This window comes from Cebidichthys violaceus, unplaced genomic scaffold (genome assembly GCF_023349555.1).
Source record: "Cebidichthys violaceus isolate CVI_PGR_0920_01 unplaced genomic scaffold, fCebVio1.0.p SCAF_16, whole genome shotgun sequence".
Lineage (NCBI taxonomy): Eukaryota > Metazoa > Chordata > Actinopteri > Perciformes > Stichaeidae > Cebidichthys > Cebidichthys violaceus.
In genome coordinates this window covers 7,046,466-7,062,798 of record NW_027176329.1, presented here as the reverse complement: position 1 = coordinate 7,062,798, position 16,333 = coordinate 7,046,466, and the positions used below count along the sequence as shown (strand labels likewise).

At 39.8% G+C, this 16,333-nt stretch overlaps 1 protein-coding gene across 1 annotated transcript in view; it reads right to left on the bottom strand.

Annotated features, from left to right (window-relative positions):
• Nucleotides 1–16,333, bottom strand: part of csmd2 (CUB and Sushi multiple domains 2) — a 228,439-nt gene that overhangs the window by 50,614 nt on the left and 161,492 nt on the right. The window contains exons 33-42 of the mRNA XM_068710960.1: nt 15,385–15,498; nt 11,034–11,129; nt 10,148–10,351; nt 9,129–9,253; nt 6,386–6,482; nt 5,313–5,417; nt 4,514–4,632; nt 2,867–2,936; nt 1,037–1,153; nt 599–808 (exon numbers count right to left, since the gene is read on the bottom strand). Of these exons, the coding sequence (XP_068567061.1) occupies nt 599–808; nt 1,037–1,153; nt 2,867–2,936; nt 4,514–4,632; nt 5,313–5,417; nt 6,386–6,482; nt 9,129–9,253; nt 10,148–10,351; nt 11,034–11,129; nt 15,385–15,498 (1,257 nt within the window). The remainder of the gene's footprint in view (nt 1–598; nt 809–1,036; nt 1,154–2,866; nt 2,937–4,513; nt 4,633–5,312; nt 5,418–6,385; nt 6,483–9,128; nt 9,254–10,147; nt 10,352–11,033; nt 11,130–15,384; nt 15,499–16,333) is intronic.

Here is a 16,333-nt window from a genome sequence, read left to right as displayed (position 1 = left end):
TGCCATACAGATATGCAGTGAAGCCTTTTATTGGTACATGCTGAGGAAATCTTTTAAGTGATCAACAGTTGTGCATAGAGACATTTATAGATCTGGGGAATTTACCGGGTCTGTGGGCTGATTAGTCTGACAGTCAGTTCTAGGGCCTCAGATTCAGTAATGTTATGGCTTTACATGCATACACTTCACACTGAAGTGACGCTAACACTGATGTTGTTACTAAACATAATTCATCTCAGACTTTATAGTGTATTCTGTGATTGTGTCAATTTGGGAAATAGCTCTGATCATTATAGTTGCATTCTCTGCACCCGTGCCATTTCACTGACAGCAAAGATGGTTTGAAGCTGCCAAAAAGCTCCAGTGACACTGAAGTAATTACTAGTTTTATCAAGCTGTGCAGAAGAACGTAACTCATAATACTGATACTGGCTCAGCTCTGCAAAACTTAGCCCTGGTGATTATGATCATTTTTATGAATGTATATTAGCAGAGACTATTTTTGTCTGAGACGATCCTAAGGCTGATCATAATTTCTCACTATCAATCTTCTGCATCTAGGACTACACTTTCTTAAACAATGTTCTTGGTCTCTTACCCTGGTACTCGAATCTGAATCCCGGTTTGTTCTGTGAATGGTCACTGTGGAAATATACTGTGGTCTCATGGGAAGTGGTGAGAAGGGAGGAGGGAATATCCTGGCCGCTGAATCGACCAATCACTGCGCTTGTATCAAGGGGACCATTGCGTATCTCAAGAAAATCATGGTTGGCCTCGGTGGAGAAGTTGAGGAACTGAAGGTTGGCTCCTGGGAAAAGAAGAAAGAAGCAGTATTGAGAAAGGAGGTGATAGTAAAATGAAAGAGCAATGCCATTGTTCTCCTGAAATAGTTAGTACAGGCTCCATAGCACAGGTTCTTAGATCTAAAAGAGTTTAAACACTACAAATGATGTCATCCCACACTCAAGCCCTACAATTTATATAATATAAGGTTCTTGTGAGTGGAACTGCTTTAAGAGCCTCTCATGATGCTCACCATAACCAACTGGCAGGTAGATTCTCCAGGTACAGTCACTGTTGCTAGGGTAGTTGCCAGGGAAACCAGGACTGAGAATCATGCCCTCCATCTCCTCCCGAATTCCACCACATTGAGCTGGCAGAGGGCAGAAAAACACTTTGATGAGCATCTGCAAACAGTGATTCTCCCAGATGTACAAACATGGTTCAATACTGTTCTTTGTTTGTGATGTTAGAAGTCTTGAACAACTGGAGTACTAATAGAACATATTTGGTGACTTTATATGAGAAGAAAAAAGTTAGTCCATTTGGTTTTAGTTAAACAAAGCAGAGGTGAAATATGTAGTCATTTTAAACTCAAATACCAAAGCCTGTAAAGCTGAAGTTATAACTAAAGAGGACAGAAAAGATATTTTGTGTTTGTTTCAAATGAAAGAGATGTTTTTAATGCAGGTCAATGTGCTCCAATCTATTCTTGATTACATGTTTAAATAAGGACATTCCCCTTTACCCTCACGCTTTAATGACAATTCAAAGTTTCATTTTTGAATGAAATCAATGTAGTTATAATTATGAAAACAATGTTGAAGATTAAATTCAATTAAAAAAAGACAAAAATTGTAAAATGTATTAAATTGTTTAAATTTACATACAAAGACTCAGCATCTCAACAGATGGGAAAATCCATCTCACTATTAAGGAACTCTGGAGTTCTTTTCTTTCTACTTGAGATATTAAGGTGCCATGTACTGAACTGTATATTTTGCTGCGCTTCATCCTTCTCCTTTCATCTTAAAACGACTGATGGATAAATGTTTTCTAGACTGAAAGTGAAGTGAAGTGAGGAGAAAAAAGGAACCAAAATAATGAGTAAAAGCAATGATTGGATCAAGAAAGATGAAAAGAGCGAGAGATCCTGACACCAAAATTAAAAAAAAAAGATGAAAGGATGCTGAAAGTAATTGTAAAGAATTTGCAGACTAACGAGAAAAAGAAAACAGAAAGGGGAAAAAAAAAACACAAACACTGCGTGTAAGAAATAAATGGGACAAACAGCCAACATAAGTCAAAGGAGGGTGAAACCACACAAAGAGAACCTGTGTGCTGTACCATTTTGTTAAATGTTATCCTGTAGCAGCACCAGAAGCCTTAAGTAATCAGGAAACTGCTGATGCTTGTGAACACGATGAATCTTCCCTCGACTTTAACCAATCCTGGTCTGAGATGGAACTAATTAGGCAATAGTAGGTTGTTGCAATAAGTGGAACCTGTTTGTCATGGCACTCTCACAGGGAGGAAGACTTGAGGTGGAGAACAGAGAAGAAACCTAATGCAGTTTCCTTCAGTGTGTGCAGCCAGCTTTCAATGTAGAAATATCAAACTCATTTTAAAAGTGCCAACGCTCCGATAATCTCTAACAAAAGCACAACTTGGGGAAATATAACCCCTGCGTTTTAGTTTATATCTCATATATTCTTCATTCATTTTATGATGGATTAAAGGGCTATCTTATGCCTGCTATACAAACTGCTTTTGTGAGTGAGCTGTGAAACAGTATTGAAAAATAATAAATGAAAATAATTATTTGTCACCTGTGATATGGTAATTATATTCAGCTTTCATTCAAAGGCAAACAGTCTTAACACAAGTTAAGTCATTACATGCTCGGTGTCTTTGAAAAAAAAAAAAAAGACTTTTGAAAAAAAAAAAGTTTGAAAAAGTTAGCTGGTGTGCTTGGCAAGGTAAAGAATCTCCAAGGAAAAAAAAAGTAAGAATGTAGAAAGATGCAGAGACGAAACAGAAGGAGGGCAAGACATAGAGGCAAATAGAGGAAAAGGGATATTTTTACCTATGCAGAGGGGAGGCGGGTAGTTCCATCGCCTGACGGTTCCAGGCATACAGGTGATATGTGAGTTCCCCTGAAAGGAGCAGGCAAAGAACAACAAAGAACAGGCGATTAATTAAATTGTTCCCCCCTCTGTCACTCAACTGTTGCTCCAATTATTCAAAGCTGTTGCCTGTCTCCACATGACGTCATGTGGCGATGTAATGACTAAATCTATCTGAAGTGACAGAGAATAATAGAGGGTGAACATCACCAGCATATTAAGATGATCACTTACTGTTTCACTGCCAAAATATGCATGACATTTGTTTTTCTTTCTGAAAGCTCTACATCTGAGTTTCAAAGCTAACTTGACATAAATATTGATTACAACAAAAAAAATGATGTTTTTACAACATCATGGGCTGACTCAGCTGACCTTTCCTGAAAATGTGTCGCAGTCAGAGAAAGCCTGGCACATATTGTAATGAGCCATAAGAGTGCACGAGTTTTAAATGGACATAAAGACAAAATGCTGATGAAATCTTCTGAACATAATGCACACTTTTACATGTCTCACTGTTTATGGGTTGATACTGCAATGGTTAATAAAGACTTTAAATATTGTTAAGCTTGAGGGATGATATCTTAATTTCCTCTTTAGCCTATCTACCTTAGCCTGCGGCCTGAATTTAGAACTTCTGCATACAATAATATGGATATCTGTGTTTTAACAGTATGACTGATTCAACCTGCATAATCAAAATGTGATTCTGTAGTCAATGTTGGCCAGAATTGTAATGACTTCGTATATATCTGGCTTCATTTACATGACTTTCCTTGATAATGCTTTTACTGCAAATATTGGGAGCAAAGCGATATTCTGTCCATTTACATGACTGAAAGGTAGTAGCATAACTTAAAACTCACAGTAATAACAGAAATTATTATTTGCTTATCCAGATTGAATAATTCCTACAGACCGTTTATATTAATCTGATTCTTGTCCTGCTGCAATCAATCTAAACTAAACTGTCACAGCAATTGGACAAGTCCATCAGGACTTGAGTAGTGTGGAATGGAGAGGACACTCTCAAATGGTATCTGTGTGATCTAAGCCCAGATGAAGCCCTGACGCTCAGATGACTACAGTGGAAGCTCTGGAGGATGTGCAGAACACAGTCAAACCAAGGCTGTGCAGATATAGTTTATAGAACCACATCTTATAGGCAGCAGATGGAGGAAACCTGTCCTGAGACCTATCCTGCCTTTTCAAATTCGTATTTGAGAGACTTAAGGGGAAAACTTCTATGCATCATAACATCCAAGGTGGATGACAGAGATACATCCATTGATCATGACATTAACATGTTTTGCATAAAACACTGAGCTAAGCACATTATCATTTAGTCACAATAAAATAGATGCAAATAAGGAGTATAGGCCCCCTAACTGGCGTCTATCAATTTTAAAAACACAGAACTCCATGTATTATTGCAAATATGTTGACATTAATTAAGTCTAATTAACATTATCAGAGCATACAGTTCAGTGAGGTTGAAAAATTAACAGATAACTTTAAATAAAAAAACAATTAAAAAAAGGCCAAAAAAGGATAAGCATCAATGGGTCACTTATGTCTCGACCATATCGGAAACTAGGAGATATTACCTGTAAAGTATATCCAGGTTCACAATGGAAAGACACCACATTATTCATCTGAAGACGCTCCCCAACCTTGATGCCATTCATAGGAACAACAGGCTCTGGGCAACTGGTCAGAGACACCGCTAAGAAAAAGATAAAATAGACAACATGAACAGCGAAAAAGTAAGGGAAATTTAATAACTATACATAAACATGAAGGAGAGGATTAGAAATCGCAATGAAAAATGTGACTAAAATATAAAAGGAGAGACATCTGACCCCGGTGAGAAAGACAACTGGCAAGTCAAGAGATGTACTCCTATTTGATTAAAAGAGACAGTGTGTAGGATGTGGTTGCATCTAGCTGTGTGGTTGTAGAATACAACCAACTGAATACCAATCCACTCACTCCTCCCTTTGCAAAACTGAGGTAACAAGAGCCGCCATGTGCAAAGTCGTGGTAATGTCGTGCATTGCTCACAGGCCATCCTCACCAGAATAACACAAGACTACTTTAGAAGCAAGTCAGACGGCAGCTTGCAGTACAACGTTTTGCACTCTGCTGCTCACTTTACGACAAAGCAGACTTTGTATAAATGACCTGCTTCTTTTTTAGGTATGAATCATTCATTCATTCTAAGTTATGAAAAACACAACAATTCTTAGTTTCACGTGATTATTCACTAATAAAAACATAGTTATTAAGATTGTTTGAAATTTCTGCTAATAGATCTCCAAAATGCTACACACTGGCCCTTTAATACTTGTCCTCAGGGCATTAGTACTTTACATCAAGTGCCATGAACTGTTTTTTTTCACTTACTTTTGTATTCCAGCCTGAATCCAGCTGCAGACACACTGATATCAGAGAAGAAGTGGAGGTAGAGTTGGTTGGAGGTGCTGTTGAGGAGAGCTGGGACCGTGGTGCCTTGGGGTGAAGATTAATAGTGTAGTTTAGCAATGCTACCTCTTGCATAGGCCGACCATAACTAACTGTATAAGCTACTGGCAAATAGCTCAAAAGCGGGTTCTTTTTACATTTGCTGACTGTAGGATGTGCGTGTCCGTGTGTGTTTGTGTGTACATGCAGCAAAAAATGCATGCATGAATGATTGTGCATAGGTGTATTAGGACATTTGGGGATGCAGATGCATAATAGTGTGACCTACTAAAGACACAAAGATTGGCATACCCAATGTGTGGGTATGCCCTCAGCTCGTAAAACAAGTAAACACAAATGTGCGCAAAAAAACGGGAAATAAAACATCACTCAATAAAAGCACATGTTCTACAGATACTCTATGACCTACAATTGGTCATTTAATAACTCAAATTTGTGGGCCTGGCAATTCTCTTTCATCTCTTTACTTCAGGGTGCATCTAACATTTACTTTTGGTCAGGTTCCAAGAACAAACAAAAGGAGAATTCCCTGTTGCCATATCCACACTATGAGGGGAGTAAGACAGATACTGTAAACAAAGGTTCAATTCAATTCCACACAGAAAAGGACAAGCTTTGTAGAATTGTACCAAGGTTTTCCAGGGGAAGCTCAACCACTTTGGATTTTTAAACCTCTCCGAAGACTACATCTGCTGCCTGTTTCCACTATGTGTTTCATTAAGCAATGTTACAGTGCCAACTGTACCACATGAGGCCCCCATTTCTAGTACTGCACGTGTTGTTTAACAAATACAATATGTGTTAGAGGTTGTATTCTGCTCTATGAAAACTGATTAGGTTATTATGTTCGTCCGACTATGCTTTTGGCAGGTATGTATGAGTGATTTTAAAAATGTGTTTCATGTCCAAGGTTGAGGTGGGAATAAACATTGAAAACACGATTCAGAACGTGCCAGAACATAAATGCACACATATGAACAAATGTACAGCAATACCCGAGAAGCTGCCAAGCATGGTGTCAGTGTTGTCTCCTCCGTCAAACACTTCCAGCGAGTCCCAGTTCTGCTCTGTGACAAAGCTGATTACCTGGATCTGAGACAGGGAAGGCGAAAGAGAAAAAAAGTTTGGGATTTAGGGAGCAGAGCAGTAACAGTAGGATCAAGGGTGTGTATGGGTCTGCACATCAATAATAAGGTTGAAAGGTTGAGGATTCATTAGTAGGAGAACACAACATGTTTCACAGTAAACAAATAGTTTAGAGTACCTTTAAAGGTGCATATAAGTAAATACAGTTTTATTTCTTTTCATACTGTTTAGAGTATATAGAAGGGTAAACATTTGAAATTAATAAAGCTATGAGGACATCACAAATAGCAAGTTCAGAATTCTCAATAGAACAGAACAACAGACATTGTGCAATACACTATGTTTTTGCTGGCTTTTATATATTTCAAACATCCTTTTGGAACGCTGTAGTCAAGTGGTGGGCATTGGATTTGAATTTAAGAAAACTGTATGACAGCTGCAGAGAACGCTGGATAATATGTTTCAAAGAAAGGCAGGCTGAGACTTCTAAATAAGTGTCTCTGTGTCCCTTAACAACACTTGAGAAAAAAAAAAAAAAAGATACCACATACTTTAAGAATAGCATTCTGGATTCTCATAAAGATTGCCTAAAACATGGATTATAAAACTTATTTTGCTATTGAATAATAACCAAAGGAAGTGGGAGGCTTACCCTAAATAAATAAAATGGCCTAACAAATGAAAGTGAAATGAGGGGGATAGAGCGGGTGCTTCTCTAATCGGAACTTCGGTGATTCAATCCCTGGCTCCTCCAGTCTGGATGTAGATGTCCTTGGGCAAGACATTGAACCCCAACTTGCTCCCAAAGGCTTTGCCATCTGTCTGTGAATTTGCATTAGTTCAGATCCTAATGGGCAGTGGTCGGAAGACAAGAAAGGAGCTAATAATAAAATGTGTTATCCATTTACAAATGTGAGAAAGGGACTACACTGCCATCTACTATATCTTTGTTCTCTGTCTTGAGCTAAAATCCATCCGTTTTCTCAACCTTCTATGTCATTCCATCCTTTTACTCTCAAAGCCTCCCTTTCTATTCCCGCTCACTCCATTACTCAGCCCTCTCCTCTGCCTCTGATGGTTATAGATCAGATACCAGCCAATTAAAGGGGCGGTAGGGGCTCTGGTGGATCCCGGGGAGACAACGCAGATCATAGATTGATCTTTCATTAGGGGGGCCACGACGAATGTGCCGGCAAGGCACCTCGCTCCTTTAAGTTCTCTTTTGTATCGTGATACTCCAATCTAATGTTGTCGCTGCTAACTGGTAGAGGGGAAGCAACAAAGGGAAAGACAATGACCGTGTGAAAGAGATGAGGTGGACTCTAAATAATAGGGATGAGGAGGATTCAGCTGCAGGGAGTATAGACAGAGCAGAAAACCCTCTACAGTGAGTCCGATTTTGGAAGCGCAGGCAGTGACCCTTTTGCAACGAGTTAGAGTGTGTGTCCGGGTGTGCAGTGGTGGTCCAAAGAACACAAACCCTCGTATATCATTTCCAAACTATACCGTTGTCACTCTGGTATGTATACGTTCCAGTGCCATGCTGTTGTCCTTGAGAGCGTGCGCGCAGCCAGCTCTCTGTTCTTATTCTCGGTCTATTTCACCTCCAAGCCACTGAGATGTTAGTGTGTAGTGCAGCATGCTAAGTGCGCCTGTGGGCCATCTCGTGTATTTGACCTGCAAGGACAGCCGGCTGACGTGGAGGAGCTAATAGCCGAGGGACTGCACTGAGGTCATTAGCCACGGAGGCTGAAGCATAAGCCTAAAAACTTTCCTTCCGGCAGATCCACAGGGACCTTGCACAGGTTCCTGGTAAAGTTCCATCACACGTGCATCAATGAATAAGAATATGCAAACTGAATTAACTCCCAAGAAAGAAAAGTAAAGTAATTGAACAGACAACTTAATTTTCTAATTTTCAAATTGTGCAATCTTAAGTTTCTGGTATAGTGATCTGCCGAATTAAATTCTGATCTTCTGCAAAGTCTACAGTCTGTATCATGCAGCAGCTCTCCTGTACCCTGAGAATTGTAAATGCTACAACTTGATGTACTGTTGGTATCTCTATTAATTAGTCCATGGTAAGCAGGAAAAACACATCATCACACAGGAGCTTGTTGTCAAGACCATGCATAGCTGAAAAGGCTAGTAAAATAAATCTATTAATTCATGTAACAGCCTGACCAAAGGAAAAAAAAAGTAAATATGCTGCAGATTAGCCTCAGAATACTCATTAATGGATACAATCTGATAAACTATCACGCTGACAGCAGGGAGATAGAAAATGATATTGCACGCCTGTAAGTCAATAGTCATATCGTATCATGAAGTTGCATTATTATGACGCTTTTCAAATCTAGTCAGCGTGAAGATAGGTTCTATTTATAGTATTATGTCGTATCTTCTCCAGTTTTTGACTTGGCTATTATCCTGACTTTCAACATTTGTGGACTACAAATGGTGCGTTAATTCCTTGGGTTCCATGTGGTTTGGAAATATGGGATTGTATTTGGGAGGGATGCAATGTATTTACACTCTGTGGTTAACATCTGTGATTTACTCAACATTTAACTCAGTTTTGCGTGATCTGATTATTACAATCCGGTCACACAGGATAACGTTGATGCCAGGGAGAAACTCTGTTATGCAAACCTGGATTCCTGATCCTTCAGGAACAGTGATCTTCCAGACACAGTTGAGGCTGTTGAGGTAAGGCTCGGGAAAGCCAGGAGATAAGATGGTGCCAGTTCGGTGGGTCAGATTGCCTCCACATGGAACTGCAGGAGAAAGGGATTAAAAAAAAGGGATGAGCGGGATAAAAAGTTATATCGCTGGGTACCAAATGTGTACCGGTGTACTAAAAATGGCTACAGATGGGATGTAAAACGATGCAGCAAGAGTAAGATTAGCTTTATGCATACAAGCATACATTACAGTTGCACACTAAATACTATTACAAATATGTTAATATTGCTTAATCTTCTTCCTTAATCCTCTTTCCTCAAACGTTGATGTGATTCTGCTAGTAGGGTCATGGAAAACAGGATGAAGATCACACAACAGTTAAGGCAAAAAAAATAATGACAAAATAGTTAATTATATAAGTTTGTCACTGGTACATTTTCAGCTTCTTTTAAGAAAAATTGGATTTTAGGACTCAAATGTAATCATTAAACCACAACTAGACTGGAGTCTTAACCAGCTGGACATGCAAGCACACATTCCACTAAACTCATTCAGCACATTTACACATCTGGTGACAGCATAGGAACATCTGCTACAGCAGTATGTACTGTAGTGTGTGAGTGAGAGTGTTCCTTCGTATATAAAGTACATGCTGGTATCTCCACATGAGTGTGTGTGTGTGTGTGTGTGTGTGTGAATGTGTGTATTTGTGACCCTCAGCAGAGCCTGCCACCTGTGTACTGCATGGCTGAATCTTGCTGAATCGCTACAGGCAATGGCTGGCAGCTCGCATCTGTGTCGTAGTAACAAGAGTTTTACACTCAACGACAAGGCATCAAGTAGGAGAGATGGAAAGAAAGAGAGGGAATAAAATAATTTAAGACACAAACAAATGAATGAGGAAAGAAAGCAAGACAAACCAAAAAAAAACAACCCCAGGCTGAGTGGCGAGTGTTTGTGTCTGTATTTGAGAATTCATGCCCTACCTATACAGCTGGGTATGGAGCTGTTCCATTGGGCCAGGGCATTGGGAACTGTCAAACATTCAATGGCACTCGGCCCCTCCAGCATGTAGCCTGGACTGCACTCAAAGCGGATCACAGCACCAACGGCAAAGTTGTTACCCATACGGCGGCCATTCCTGGGCTCAGGGACTGAGCTGCACTGGGTGGCACTAGTCCGTGGCACGGCTTTGGAGAAACGGAGTGATAAACAGGGTGATTACAGGTGTTGATTTGAAGTCCTTATCTGTGACATTTCCAAGAAGAAATAAGGCTGTATCGCCCATCTCTGTTGCTGATTATAGTCAGTTCACAATAGCTTTAACAATACGTCTTTCCAAACACTTTCTTTCTTTTGCAGGCAATTTTAAGAATCCAACACTTGATCGAGTGATTAATTTAAAAAGTATTACTTTAAAAGTTACTATGGGTGTCCCAAATAAATAATACGAAATATGATGTTTTGCTTAGTCTTTGTACCATGTTTTATTCAGCTTACTTAAAATAAAATACAAAAAAAAAAGAATTATTTATTCATTAAACTTTCTCCAGTGCTGATATTGCCTTTGGATATCTGCATGAAATGTCACTTCAGTTCAAGAGAAAAGTCTCTCTTAGGGGAAGAGAAGAACATAAGAGTTTAAACACAATCTTTTCAACAGACAGCTATAATTCTACAGTGTTAACGCTCAAGAGCACCCACACACACACACGCACGCACACACACACACACATATCACAGTTGAAATAGTGGATGAAGGGGAATCCTTTTGAAATAACTCAACAAGTAAAGTTGGTAATCGGGCTGTTAGAACAGAGGGAATCCGAAAGAAGAAGCAACACAGTAGAATGTGTCTGTGTAAACACTTACCCTGGTAGACCAGGTGGAATCCTCTCGAGCTGGATTGGCCTTTGGAGGTGAAGCGGATCATGATTTGGTTGGAGGTTGCTAATGGCAACGACTCGCCTATGATGGGGAAAAGTTAAAGTCACAGTTTGTAACATTTTTCAGCAAAGTGCTGCAAGGCCACATTAGCCTTTCACAGAAGGACCTACTGTGATGGAAGTACAATATGCCTATAGGGCTTTATAAGACATACTGCGCGAATCAGAATCTGCAAATGCGTGGTGATTATTAGATTCCTCTTTATTCTTTACTATCAGACAGGGTTACGGTCATCTGCTATGCTTTGGATGGCAACCACTTTTCTTTAGCTTCTTGTGACTGAATGGAAGTCCTCATCATTGGCACTGGTAGTATTGTATGACATGTACACCTGAGCGTCTGACCGCAGTCTGCCCATATCCAGGCATGTTCTGGGAGTTCAGAAGCTATTTTTGATCTGTGCCTTATGAGTATGTAAGCACACTGTCGTGTTCTTGTTTTTCCCAGCTCAGAAATATAATTTACAGTTCATTTCTTTGTCTTGTCCCAGCTGGACTATTGTGACTCTCTGTTCACACACCCAATTAACAAATCATTACTGGAGAATCTGCAGCTGGTAAAAAATGGTGCAGCAAGACTCGTAAGTGCCGAAGAACCAGTTGCAGAGATCACACCTCCCCTGACTTAACTTCATTGGCTGTGCATTAATACAGAATCAAGTTTTCGGTTGGGTTAATCACCTGCAAGGCCTTCCACAATCAAGCTCCTGCTGACATTAAGGAAGTGTTAACAGAATACTGTGCAGGCAGGACTCTAAGGTCACCTGAGGAGGGCTTAGTGGCTGTCCATCCGTCAAAATTCAAGACCAAGGTCCAGTTTTTGTCGTTGTACCAGGTATTGGAACAGCAGATTTGGTCCGTTGGGTTTTGTTTTCAATGGCATATGAAAATCAAACCGATGACAGACAGACTTTTCATTTGTGGTTTGTTTGTTCTTTGTGTGTGAAATTAGTTTTTTACTGAAATGTAATTTGTTGCATGGTTTGCTCAAGACACCATATCCATAAACTAAACATTGAATTGTTGACATTTTACTGAAACATTTAGGGGTTCAATACTTTATGGGGCTGCCTATATGTTCACAGTGAAATATTTCCTCATTAATTAAAATCATTCAATATGTATCTGTGACAAAATGTCAAATCTGTGACTATAAATCAGATCCTCACATGCTCTCACTGAAATTACAATATTATTATCACCTGCTATATTCATCAGCTCATAGGGTAATTAAACGCCCCCATGATGTCTCTACTGTGGTGGAAACCTGTTTGTTGACTGACGCCGAACATGACACAATGTGTGAGCATCTCTGTCTCTGCCACGGCCTCTTTTTCTCAGTGTGTTGCTGACTGGTTCTCTGCAGTGGATCTCATTACTCTGTGTCTGCTTGCTGTCACACTGTAGTGGAAGTCAGACGTGCTTAACCCCAGAGGCAACATCTGTGTGTGTGTCTGTGTCAGTGAGTCTATCCTGTGTATGCATGTTTAGCTGGCGTTTTTAGGGCGTATGAATATTTCTACGCCTTTTAGTGCCGTGTACGGAGATAGCTCCAATGGCACAGTCCTTCCTAATGCGTCTTCACCATGATTGTGCGAGCTCCACTGTAGGATCCCCCAAGGCATGCTGGGTAGTTTATTAGAAGCCCTTGGTGTGTGCTGTCATGGTGACAGTGTTTCATAAATTTGCTGTGCGGGGCAGGTATTTATCCAGACGGATCAAACATGTATCAGCATGTAAGTTATGAACCCTCTGGTCACTTTTCAGCTGCAAACCATGTTAAAAGGATTCTGCATGCGTATGAATGACTTATAAGGACAGATATGACTTTGGCTGGAAGGCAGTAGTCAACATTCAGCAGCAGTTGTTGGTATGCCCTGGTTTAGATGCAGTAGTCATGGTGAACAGATGTCAGAGATTAACGCTGCAGCTGCTAAACCCCAACTCACACAGGTTTGAAGTTAAAATCAGCCCTGTGTGGATTACAGATGGAGACTTTTATGAATAAGAAATTTTCTGAATGAGTGTTTTGCATTTATTCAACAATGTGCTTGCTCTGAAACAAAAGAAGCAAAGGTGTTCAATTTTAAATGTAGTTGAAATAAGACTCACTAGTCACACATGGCCAAGAGAGCGTCAATTGCCTTTTTTTAAATTAATACAAAAATTTGCATTTAGATAAATATCACTGATTTATTGATTCAGTCCTTTTGTCGTTTCGGCCTACATGCTGTCTCCTTTTCTTTTCTAATTCCCACCTTTTATCATTGTCTTGTTCAACTCTCCATTTCCTCATTATATTCTGTCTGTCACCACTGCCTCGGAAAATTCACAATCAATGTCTCTACTTTTCAAAACTAGGGATTTGCCTCACCACACATGAGAGTAATGAAACTTTACTGTTGGACGCTTTACTGAGACTACATTAATGTAATATGCTATTCAGGGTCAGGATAATCAGAGGAAACTTCCCTTATGTTTTGACAACTGTGATTTACGATGCATGGCAATGATATCCTGCCAGCTACTAAAATACTCATTACCGGCTATATGTTTATTGCACATAATGACAGCTTGTGTATTAGACTGTATGGTTGATTTTTTTTTGCTTTAGAAGCTTGCAGATGTGCATGTTAGTCCATTCGTGAGCTTCAATGTATCTGTATGGTGGATGAAGGTACACAGTTCTGGATTATGCCTAATTCATGCTAGTTATGCCTGTGTGCACCAGTTCTTCAACTGCACCGCCTGCGTGAGCTTAAACTCACTCTTCCCTTGCCAAAGTGTGTCAGCTCTCGTCTGCCATGCCTGGTTAGAGAGCTCTGTGAACCTGCCGCCAGGAGTCCTCATTTAATATAGCGGCCTGTTTATTGAGCTGTAAACTGGATTTTGGGAGGCTACTCTGGACACAAACCAAAGTAATCATTTTGCTTTTGTCAAGCCACGGGGCAGGTTGAGATGGAGAGCTGCCCTCGACTCACACACGTTTCCACTCCACCCCTGTTGAAAGGTTGAACCTCCCCTATTCAAGCTATTTCTGTTGTAGCCCATCAATACACTTGTGGCATTTGTCATATGCAATTTCACAACACTGTTAGAACTGAAATCATTCGCTCTCCTTCACCTTCTCACTTTTACACTTACAACGCTTATCACTTTTGCCTTTTTGCCATTCTCATACATAACTGCTTTATTTCATTCTTGTTAATATGTTCTGTTCTGTTCTGTTGGCAATTTCGGATATATAGAGACTAGTTGAAACCTTAATTGTATCTTTAGGTTCAAGGAAAAAACTAAATTAGGCAAGATTAGGCTTGGATGGCATAATGATTGAATTGAGGTAATGTTTTTGTTCAGGTTTGAAATTCTATGGCCATGATTAAGGTCCCAGCATTGGTTTGGGACAGATGTTATATAGTTAACAGATGTTTCTATATCATTGCTGTTCATGGAAAACAGGGTTTTCTCAGCATAACTGAAGTTTCCACTGTGCATAATCATGAGAGGTTTGTTAGATTATATTATATTTATATTTATTAAATACAATTATTAAAACAAATTATGGTATTACCACGAAGTTATGATTTGTAAAATTGATGCTGATACTGTTGCATGCAATCTGAAAAGTTGAGCCACTATTTTTAATTTAATACTCATGCTTTAAGGTTGTAATTTCATATTTATGATAGTTGCGGTTAAGTTAATGCAGTTTTGAGAAGGTGTCTTTGTTTCAAGTCTTAATGCTAAATATGTAATTTTATCTCATTTCCCTTGCTTAAACCCGGCACACAGGTGTTTGAGTGTGTGCATGCGTATATATTCTGAGAGTTGATATGTGTTTGTTTAACACCAGTTCAGGTGTATGTGCAGGTGAGTGAGTCTGCTGATATTCCTGTGACTCTTAAGTTGTTGTTGCTGTCGAATTGTTTTACAGCTCACTGGAGCCCACCTGCAGCCACGGCAGCTCTGCCTGTGTCAGCAATGTGTCCCTGAGTTTAACTGGATCCTTATGAAAGGGATACGGCCTAGACAACATTATATTTAGTCCCCTGTCATGTCAAAAAATAATGGCCAGGAGATCAAACAGCCCAATCTCCTTTGCTGATTTGTTAAATACCGGTGCTGAATATAAAACAAAACCTGTACAAGTGTGTTGGATTCATGTCTTACCAACCTGCATTTCAAAGTAAATAGCTTCTATTAACCACCCCCCTTAAGTTTAGTATCTGATGAAATATCCCCCACAGTAGCTATCCAGTGTATTTGTGTTTAGGTACCTGTGTGCGCTCCAGAAAGAGAGCTGAGAACACGAGAGTGCTGCGTCGCCCCATCATAAACCTCCACGATGTCATTCAGAGCTGTCTGGAAGAAGGCGAATTGACTGAAGACCACTAGAAAAGACAGAACATTGACATCAGAGCAAATTGAAATGAGTTATAATGTGTTGCTGCATCACAGTCACAGTGGAAACTCTAAAATCCATTTAAAACAACACAAACAAATCATAAAAAAAGTACTCTGTAGTATCCTCATTCAAAAGGAAATATTATCAACAGCAATTTCAATCCAAATGTCTTCTTTAAAGCGAAGTGGGTAATACTGCCAGTTATGACAACACAACCAAAAAATTACATTACACGACTAGATCAACAATCCTGTCTGAGCTTGATTGCTTGTCAGTGGATGAAAGGCTTTGCCAAACTGTTGTACAATGTATGGCTAAAGCTCCATGATGGTGCGTTCATCCTTTCTACCGCTACCACTGCTCATATTCAGTCCTTTCACATATAATCTTTGTCTAGCTTGCTTGCATATAGCACGTCGAAGAGAAGGATGAAGAGGATGAGGGAGAGGGCAGAGGGGACAGAGTACTTGTGCTCTCCATTAGGTGTAATGGCAGCTACTCTTAAACATGACTCAGCGTCTGTTTTCTCCTACTCAGCTTCAGTGGTTTCTTTTATACGTGCATCCTCTTCATCTCCGTCTAATGATAAAAGATGCCAGTGGTTGCAGACACAGCCACCCTGCGTTGGGGAAAGTAGCCTATTATTAGGCCAGGTGCATCAGCCCTAATGAGAAGCGGCAAGAATGGAGGTGAGAATAGAAAGTGTGTTGCCTTGGGCCTCCCTGTCATTTTCCAGAAAAATGCAAATGTGGACTTTCATAATTTCAATTTCCTCTCCCTTTTTGAATCCATTGAGTAAAATATGTTGCCGACAGGGTCCA